Source organism: Balaenoptera ricei, chromosome 6 (assembly GCF_028023285.1).
Source record: "Balaenoptera ricei isolate mBalRic1 chromosome 6, mBalRic1.hap2, whole genome shotgun sequence".
NCBI classification, from domain to species: domain Eukaryota; kingdom Metazoa; phylum Chordata; class Mammalia; order Artiodactyla; family Balaenopteridae; genus Balaenoptera; species Balaenoptera ricei.
The window spans coordinates 16,135,027-16,144,755 of NC_082644.1; the positions used below are offsets into that span (position 1 = coordinate 16,135,027).

General features: G+C 58.2%; 1 protein-coding gene across 10 annotated transcripts; it reads right to left on the reverse strand.

Annotated features, from left to right (window-relative positions):
* Positions 1-769: 769 nt before the first annotated feature.
* C6H8orf58 (chromosome 6 C8orf58 homolog) lies at positions 770-6,683 on the reverse strand. 10 transcript variants are annotated; one of them, XM_059926908.1, is made up of 8 exons: positions 6,605-6,683; positions 5,142-5,758; positions 3,497-4,005; positions 3,044-3,144; positions 2,785-2,896; positions 2,631-2,656; positions 2,238-2,320; positions 770-1,710 (listed from the first exon to the last, which is right to left on the reverse strand). In XM_059926908.1, the coding sequence occupies exons 2-8, from the start codon at positions 5,188-5,190 to the stop codon at positions 1,640-1,642; spliced, it is 951 nt and encodes a 316-aa protein (XP_059782891.1). In that variant the 5' UTR covers positions 5,191-5,758; positions 6,605-6,683; the 3' UTR covers positions 770-1,639. The 10 variants fall into 10 exon arrangements, with proteins under 10 accessions (XP_059782891.1, XP_059782890.1, XP_059782886.1 ...); XM_059926907.1 differs by having other exon boundaries at positions 2,238-2,344; XM_059926903.1 differs by having other exon boundaries at positions 2,544-2,656; positions 3,044-3,184.
* Positions 6,684-9,729: the final 3,046 nt, after the last annotated feature.

Sequence of the window (9,729 nt, forward strand, 5' to 3'; positions counted from 1 at the left end):
GCCATCCCGCTCCAACTGTGGAGCGGAAGTGCGCTTTCCCCGATCGGATGCGCGTTAGGAAGCCGCGCCTCAGTGGTGTCCTCTCTTACGCGTCCCACTAGAAAAGCAGGCTTCGGAGAATTGGTTCCTGGTGCCAAGACTGCTGGAGCTAGAGCCCCAAACATAAGGGAGCACCTATGCCTCATTCTGGCAGATCCCAAGACCGCAGCAGCAAGAGAACCAGCTGACTGGAGGAGGAGGAGGAGGAGAAGGAGGAGGAGGAGAACCAGCTGACCTCCTCCTGACTGGAGGAGGAGGATGCATGATCAGTGGCCATTTCCAGAAGACATCCCTGTGTCTGATTCAACCATCCCTAGCCCTACCCTTCTGTTGATGGCACACCCCTCCACACACACCTCCTGGGTACCTGCAGGAGACTAAACTTTCCCCCTTTCTCAATTAACAAAGAGCTAGGAACCTAATAGGCTATGTAGTAAGATAAACCTCCACAATATTTAGGTATACATTTACAAAGAGTTCTCACAGTCATTTCCTTTAGTCCTCACATCAACCCTTGGGGGATAAGGAGGTCAGGAATTAGTGTCCTAATTCTCAGCTATGAAACCTGAGAGACTTCAATGAAATGACTTGCTCAAAGTCTTGCCGCTAATCACTGGCCATTTTAGTCCCCATTAGCAATCCCAGTTCCCCCTTACCCTCTGACCTTCCCATCACCCTCCAGTCTAGCCTCCTTCCAACACCCTTTCCTATTCATTTAACATTCACCAAGCACTTTGAGACAGTTTAATCTCACTTTACCCTCAAAACAAGCCTGTGAGGTAGGTAGGACAGGCATCATTATACCATTTGGGAGATTAAGTGGGAAGCTATGGCTCAGAAAAGTTAATGGATTTTTGTCAAGGTCTAAAAGCTAGTATGGGCCTCTGGTTTCAGCTGTGATGTGGAAAGGCTAGTAAGGAGTAAAGCAGCTGAGAATAGACCTTGAAGATTACTCTGCTGTTCCCCATGTTGTCCTTGACTCCCATCCCTGGTACAGTCTTCAGGCAAGATTCAATGCAGAGGCAGCCAAGAGAGCACCCTTCTCTGTCCTGGGGCTGCCCATGCAAGCATGCGGAGGAAGGGAGGACTCCAGATCAGTAACTGCCTGCTCAGGAGTGAAGGTCAAGTCCATCGTTCTGCAGTTACCTCACCCTGAAGACTGACTCTTTGAGTGCATGATTCCAGAGAGATGGTTAGATCCAGCCAGTTCACAACACTGACAGTCCCACAGTCCCCAGCGACACGCTGGGCCCCGACAGATCACCACGCCAAACACACTCCATGGACGCCAGATGAATCAGTAAGTTCACATTGCCTAAGCCCAGGGATTTCTGGCAACCAGGGAGGAGCCCGAGAGCTGCTGCACCTTGGGGCCTCTCAGGGACCCAGGGTTCCTTGGCTGCTCAGAGGAGAAAGACTCAGCCCTCGCCTCAGAGAGAAAACTGAGCATCAACAGCTTTTCCTGGCAGTGCCCAGAAGCAGCAACAGGGCAGAGGGCGAGGAAGAAGACTTCACTACACTCCCCCCGAGCTGGGGTTACATCCCTGCACCAGGAAGTCTCAGCATACAGTAACGTTTTTTGCTCGTTGCTTCTTAACCACTAATGATGGCATAAAGGTCTTCTGGAGGGTTTGGCCTGCAGGCCTTTCAGGGAGGTCCCTTGATGCAATCCTATGGAGAAAGAAAGGAGGCACTAGGCTAGGAGGAAGAAACAAAGATAACGATGGCCCCAGAGTTGACCAAGCATTGTGGGAGGCCTGGGGATATTAATTGACAGGGATAATCCCCCCTGGAGAATTATTCAGTATAGACCCCTACCCCCACAACCCCTGGCATCCACTGTGGCATCCTGTGTGCCCTACCTTGCTTTCCTGGGGAAACCCAGGGAGGTGACTTAAGTTTCAGCTTTGAGGGGTGAGGGCTTGCTGGGCTTATGTGAGGATTTCCCAGCTTTTGGTCCTGGCTCTGCCACTGACTCACCATGTGGCCTCGGGAAAATGACTTCCCTCCCCAGCCCAGTCCTCAGCCTCCTCATCCATAAATGGGCTGCTTTAACTACTTTCTGTTTCTTCCAGCACCCTCTCCAAGACTACGTCTCTCAAATTTTGCAGGGACGAAGATAACAACTGGCAGCACAATCTTGGCATCCTAGCTCATCACGCTCCTCCCTCTGCCCTGGGCTGGGCCACAGGACTCACCTGGGGGCAGAGCCATCACAAGGGGCAGCGGGTTCAGCAGGTCGAGGGCTCCTCCACCGGATCCGGTTGAGCAGGACCTTGACCTTGTTCCAGTGGGAGAGATCCCGCTGAGCAGAGGGTGAGAGGGTCACCCAGGGCCCCTCCCCAAAACATACCCCTGACCAAGCTCCCAGAGATAGCTGTCACCACAGCCAGGACAAGTCACCTGTTCCAAACAGGAATCCTCTTATTTTCTAGCACACATCCCAACCACCCCCGACCTCCAGCGCATCCTGTCACCTGCCCCCACGTACATCCCTCACCTACCCTGTGTCCCTGGGAGGATGGAAAGGTGTGAGCTGGCTCTGCCAGGGCCTCTGACAGCCTGGAAGGGCTGGCGCTGGGCACCCCTACCTTTGGGGCGGAAGCTGTCCTTGCTCCTTCGGAAAGAGAATCCAGTTACCCAAGGCCGGGAACAGGAAGGCGCTCGTCAAGCCCAGAGCTCAGGGGGTCTGCCTGTGGGGCCCTGGGCAGGCAAGATACAGACAGAGACACAATTGCGCCTCACCTGTCTCCTCTGTCTGGCTGAGCCACTCCCACTGCCCGTGTACCTCACTGCCCGGGGCGTGAGAGGGTGGAGGTGAAGGTGCCAGGGCCGGCTTCTCCTCCTCTTTAGGATCCTGTGCACAGGAGAGACGGGCTTTCAGGGCCTGGCTAGAGCGCTGAGGCTGTTCTGAAGGGAGTCCTGGTTCCAGGGGTCCCCCCCATCCTCTGCATCCCCCACTCACCTGCCTGCCCGCTGGCCCGACTGCCCACAGCTCACTCACCCCAGGGCCCCTCCGAGTCTGCAGCTGCAGGCAGAGCTGCTGCAGCCTCGCCATCTGCTCCAGCACCAGGCACAGGTGTTCCAGGTAGCGAAGACCCTGCCCTGGGAGGCAGGCCCAGGCTTCAGGCCCCAAGCCCCCCACCTGTGGGACGTAGTGAGGTAGGGGAGAATTCTGAACTCAACCAGACTCCCACCCTAAGGGGCCAGCAGATGGGGGCAGGATGAGTGAGAGGAGGGACGCACACCCAGCTGGCCTCCCAGTGCCCAGCCAGGCAAAGTGCCAGGCAGGTCCCGGACCTGGCCACCTCCACACAGCTGGGGGCGGGGTGAGGCAAGACGTTCTCACACAACCCATCAATGAGGGGTAAGGAAAGCCCCACCCCGAGAGAGCTCCAGGGAGAAGAAGTTGGGGGGCGGGGGCATCTCCATCCCACGCTTGAGAGTTGGCACTCACCACCTCTGCTTCTTCCAGGCCTGCCTCTAGGTCACTCTCTGCCTCGGTGGCCTCCTGTCCTCCTGCTCCAAAAAGGGGCATTTCACACTCAGGGTTGCTTGGCGGCTTTGGGGAGCGGTAGTGTGACAAGCTAGCAGAGGAAGTCGGGAGCTGGCGGGACCGCTCCAGCACCTGCTCCAGCTTACGGCTGGCTAGAAGCCGGCTTAGGTGGGCAGGAGGCTCCATGGCACCAAGGGCCAGGGGCTCAGCGCTCCGCATGGGCTCAGAGTTCAGAGAGTCTTGAGAAAGGCCCGGTGAGGTGGCTAGGGAGCTGTCCCCAACCGCCATCTCCACTCCTGAGTCCTGGGAGGCCAGTTTGAGAAGCGGCACCCGCCTCCCGGGTGCTCTCAGCCTGACATGCCCCTTGCAGGACTCTGCCGACCACCCTGGAGCGGCATCCGGGATCCGTCTGTAGGTGCTGGTGACTCCAGGCACTACACAACCACGTGCCAGGTCCTCGCCAGCCCCATCTGCAAGGAGAGTCAGTCATCAGGCTGGGCAGGCTGCCCCAACACCCCCGGCATTCCTGGCAGCTGGCGACATTCCCTGAGGAGGAGTGTCCTGGGCCAGAGGTGACAGGAGGAGACTGGTTGGCCACAGCCCCGCCCAGGTCTCTCTCCAACCCTGGCTGGGAGATGGTAGAATGGGGTTCCCTTTACAAAAGTAATTGTTAGTGATATCTGCCTTTGAGGGGCGAGCACCTTTTCTTCCAGGGAGCCCTCGTGCTCCAGCCCCTGAGATTGGCCTAAGACCTCTGAGCCATAACTGGGGAGCGGTAGCCTCTTCAACTGCTCCCCATGGGGAAGTATGACTGTGCCCCAGCCTCAGGGAGAGGGGGAAGGGCGCAAAGAGGGAAGCCTGGGCCCAAACTGGCAGCAGGATGCAAAAGGAAGTCCATCCTGGAATTCCTGGGGGGAGTGGGTAGTAAAAATAACAATAGCTATAAACATTTTGGACTTTTTTTCTTTTAAGTGAGAAACAGAAGGTTTTGGAGAGTTGAAAAGGAAAAATGTAAACGGAAGAAAGGGAACCAGGCGGGCAGGAGGAGAAGCAGCGTGATCACCCCATTCGCTGTCCTCTCCTACAGCTCTCCTGGCCTGTGCCAGGCTCTCCCGCGATCTGGGTGCCCCGATTGTAAGGATGCAGAAACGGAGGCTGGAGACGATGGAGGGCCGCCTTCGTCTCCCTGCCCGCCACGCGGGAGAGCTGGAACGGGATGCCAAACCAGGCCCCTCTGGGCAAGGAAGTCGACCAGGAAGTCCACCCCTGCGCGGCTCCTTTGGAAGGGGGTCCTCCGCCGCGGAGAGAGCTTTTCGCAACTGCGGGCTGGGGCAGGGGCCGGTCAGAGGAGGATCCAGACCGGGAATTAGAGGGAAGTGGACCCGGAGGAAATGGGATGGAGGTGCGGTCGGTTTAACGCCAGAAGCCAGAGGGTCTCCAACGGGCAAAGCGCGATCCCCCGGCCCTTCCTAAGGGAAGCGGCGAGGAGGGCGCAGCGAGGTCGGGCGGGCTGTGCTGGGTGGGGCGGGGAGTGCAGACAGGGGCCCGGGCGCGGGAGTCGGCTCCAGGCCAAAGGTCCCAGCCGGCCCCGGGGTGGGCGACTCACCCCGGCCGCCCAGCGGCTCCACGGCGAAGACGCGCCGCCGGCCCAGCATGGCCCCAATCCCGGCCCCGACAAGGCGCCCCGGCCGTGGCCGCTGCAGCCGGACGGAGCGATCCCGGCCGGCGTCCCCGCGCCGCTGTCGGGTGCGCGTCCGGACCTGGCTAGGCGAGGCCCCCGGACACTCCCAGCGGGGATGGGGGAGGGACGGCGGGAGGGGTGCGCAGGTGTGCGGGCGCTCCGAGAGGGGCCGCGGGGGCGGGGCCTGGTCCCCCCCAACCCGCCCCGCCCCCAGTGCCGGCGGGGCGCGGGCCCCGATCTGCCGTCCTTCGGGCCCCGGCGGCCCCGCACGGCCGGCCCCGGACGTGGAGCGGGGAGCCCTGCCCGGAGACGCCGTCTGGTTCGTGGCGCGGGGTCACCCCGCCCTCGGTTTCCAAGCGGGGTCTGTCTTCCTGCCGCCGAAATGAACCCGGGCGGGGATGGGGGGCGGCGGCGACCGGACGCGAGCGCGGAAGGAAATGGAGCCGCACGTGCAGGCGGAGGGAAGAGAGCGGACCTGGACACCGGCGTACCCGCGCCCCCAGCTGTGTGCCTTGGGGCAAGTCACTCAGCCACTCAGAAACCTGGCGCGATCAAAGGGGGAAGTGATTCCCGGCACAGGAAGATCCTTTCCAACAACTGCAGAGCGCCTTGGGTTCTGGGCTAGATCTGAACCCCCTCCTCGTCCCACATCTCTTCCTCACTCGGGTACCCTAAAGCTGGGGGCTGGTGCGGGGGGAGGGGGCTTCAGGATCTGGGGAAGTGAAACAGGGGGGACAGGAGGGCAAGCCTGAGGTGCTGGAAGTGTAAATGCTCTCCGGTCCCCGCCCCCAAATTCTTTGGGTCCGTGGGATTCCACCCCCCAACCACCCTGAAAGGGGGCTGGGAGCCCAGGCAGACACTGACGGTGAGACAGCCTGGTGGCCAGATGGGATGGTGGCCTCTAAGGAAACCTCAGCCTCCTGAGGAAGGCGACCACCAGGCTGGAAAAATCCCAGCAGGACCTAAATTCCCTAGAGGGAGATAAGGGAGGTGGCAGACGTGCAAACTTGCACCTGAGCCTCTGGGGGAGGGTGCCGGAGCTGGAGCTGGAGGCGTTGGGAGTAAGTGGTTATTAACTGGGAGGGAGAAGACAGTCTGCCCACCTCCTGCTCCCTCCTTCCCTTCTGCCAGCACCCTACGCAGGAGCCGTCAGCAATCAGAGTCACGAACTACAACATTCTAGCTTCTGGGAAACAGGCCTACAGCTAAGCCTGGGGAAGAATGAGAGCCTCTCTTAACACCTTGATTTTTCAGGCCAACCTCTTCCCTGCTAGCTTTGGGTTCTCTGGGTTGCCCCCTCCCAACCCTATCCTCCTGGAAAGCACCGCCCCCCCTTCCTCTTTCCCAGGTACAGAGAGGGAAACCTGGGCCTGGGGGAACTGCTTTACCCAAGTCCAACAGCCCGTGAAGATCCCACGCCAGGCCTCCCTGGGGAGGAGAGGAGGAGGGCTGGCCATCAGGTGGCTTCCTCCCTCCAAAGTCAGAGGATGGGGAGGTAAAGTGAGGGAACCTTTGCCAGATCTTGTTCTGAATTTGGAGAATGTAGGGCCAGATTCCAAGCAGTCTCCGTGGTGACACTGGGGCAGGAATGCATCTGGAGCAGGAAGCCCAGCCAGCAGGAATGCAGTGTCTCAGCACGAGGCTCTGTGTGGGCTCAAACCACACACAGAACACACACACACACACACACACACACACACACACACACACACACACACACACACACGGCACACTCTCCTCCAGGCCATTCTCCCCTCTCCATGCAGATATGCCAGAATCTTCAGGGCGGCTGGGATCCCTCGCAGTTGGGGGCCAACATGCTGCCTTCCCATCTGCCTTCTGCTGCCCTGACTGTGACAGCCCCAGGCCCAGAGCTGGGCCAGGCCTTCACCGCCCAGAGGGCTGTTTCTCCTTCACCCCACCTTCTACCAGAGGAGAATCATCTCCCTTTGAGTGATGTTTCAAGGAATGGGAGGGGCAGCACAACCACCCCCTCGCTGCCCACCTGAGGGGCGAGCAGCTACCGTGAGTTCCTGAGACACATGGTAGCCCAGCAGAGTCATCCTTCAGGCTGAGGCCAGAGATGCTCGATGCCTCCCAGCCTCCATGGGGAAATCCCAGCTTCAGAAAGCGCGTTTCCTGCCAGCTCAGCACTGAGCTAGGCCCTGTGCGAGGAAGGGCAAAGCCAAGAGCCTAGGGCAGCTCCTGCCAGATTAGAGATGGCTGGAAGCTGTGGGGACCTCCCTTATGGCCTGGAAGGGAAGGGCAAGAGCACCCCAGGGCAAACCAGAAACCCAGGAGTCAGGCTCCTGGCTCATCCTTTGGCCCCTCCCCTCACTGCTAGGAGCTCTTAGACCAGCGACGTAGCCTCCCTGTCGTTGCTTTCTTCATCTATACAGCAAGGATGACAACAGTACCTACTTCAGAATGATGAGGATTGGAGTTTAAAGCACTTTAGAATTATCTATTGGTGTCACTTTGGGTAAGTCATTTTCTCATCTCTAATAGAAGGCTGTATCAGATGCTCTCTCAGGTCGCTTCTAACTCAAATCTGTCATCATTTCTGAAGTTATTCCCCAAAATGAAGAAAAAGTAAAGAGGGCACAGCACTGGACAAATAACAGCCGCATGGTTGGGCGGTGCCCCCTCCCCACCCCAGCACGTCTGGGTCAAAGGGGGTGGGTGTACACAGCTGGGCAGAGACCAAAGGCTGCCCCCAACCTTCTCTGCTGACAAATGAGATGGACTAATAACTCCGTCTTCCGAAGAAGTTCACCCCCAAGCTCGGGCTAGTTGTGTGGCTGCAGAGGGCTCTGATGCTGCAACCCTCTGGCCCCGGGGAGGAGAGCTGGCTGACACAGAGAGGTGGATTTTAGCTTGAACCCCCGTCCAGTCTTCGAAAGGCATTCAACAACTCACTGGCCTACCCATTTCCCATGGGCCTCCACTCTCCCTTTGTTCTCCATTACTTAGAGCACTGCTAGGCCAGCATGGTTTGTTACAGGCGAGGATCTGACCATATTAAGATTCTAACACACCTTTTTCCAACCTGTCACTTCCCTGCTGAAAATTTTTCAGTGTCCCCAGAGCCTCAAGGAGAAATTCAAACCATATCTTACAACATTCAAGGCTCCCATCTTCCTTTCCAATCTTATCTCAGTGTCGCGTTCAGCCGCTGCCCTAAACTGATCATGCCACTTGCACTCACCCCCTCACTCTGCATTTCTCTCCTCCATCTGTCTGTGTCCCGTTCTTCCTCTCACACCCACGGCCCCTGCTCTGAACTCTCAGTGCGCTCCTGTCCCGCACGAGTTCTTTACACTCACTACCGTGTAACATTATTTCATTCATGCCATCTCAGTCGCTGCCACTTGACTATTATCTTTAGGAAAGCCAGAAAAGTGCTCTATCTCTGTACTCCCACTGTGCCAGGACCTGAGAATTTACAGAGGAGTGAATCCCCTTTTGTGAGCATTCTCCCCGCCAAGGGCTACACCTGACACTAGGTGGCGCCAAGGAGCCCGTCCCACTTGGGACCAGACAGTTCTGGCCTGACAACTCCTGAGCCGCAGACAGCCTTGATCTTTCCTATGAAAATAAAGACAGCCATCCAGGCAAAAGGTGAGACGATTATAGCAAGGTGTAAATTACATCAAGGTGCCTGGGGACGCAATACACACAGTCTCTGCCAAGATTCCTTCCCAAAAGAGCCAGATAGCACAAAGCACCCTCTGAAGCCCAGCTTTGATCTTTTCCCTCAGGCTGAGTGGGCGATAAAGCCCACTCAGGTCTAGAGCACCCAGCAGCACCCATGCACCTTTCTGAAGTGTCCTCGGGGATTAGGACTGGGAGTGATGGGTGAATCAAGCCAAAAATCTGGCAGAGGACCACTGCCCCCTGCCTGACTCAATATACCCCCAGGGCAGGCAGGCCTAGCAGCAGCTTTCAAATCAACCACCAGCGAAGCCAGCTGGGGCTCCCGGGGCAGGGGCAGGCAGACCAACCCTGGCTTGGAGGGTGGTGGTCCTCAGGGTAGGGGCGCTGCAGGGTTGTCCCTCCCAGGCAAAGCTAACTCACAGCGCTGTCCAAGGTTACTCCTGGGGATGAGCTTTCTCAAACGGGTGCAGACAGCCTCGGGCAAGCGCAGGAGGTTCTTTAGATGTTGCCCCCTCTCTGGCCCACTGAGCTCCCCTGGGTGCGTCAGCAAGTCAAGCAGCCTCCATACCAAGTAGAGCGAGGGGCACAGAGCGCCAGCGCAGATACCGTCTCACGGAGACGGGCCTGGGCAGAAGGAGTCTCAGGGCCTGCTTCCTGTTTGCTGCCAGCCCTCTAGCATCCCTTCCCCTCTCCGGCTCCCAGTGAGAAACTCATTCCTCTACCAAGGATCATCCCAATAAAACACACATCTTTAAAAGAGGGTCCAGGAAGAGCACGACCCTCCACTAACAGGAGCGGGTGTCTTCAGTCGGGAGTGTCACATGGCGAAGCATCTGGTAGGGTGGATGGAGGTTTG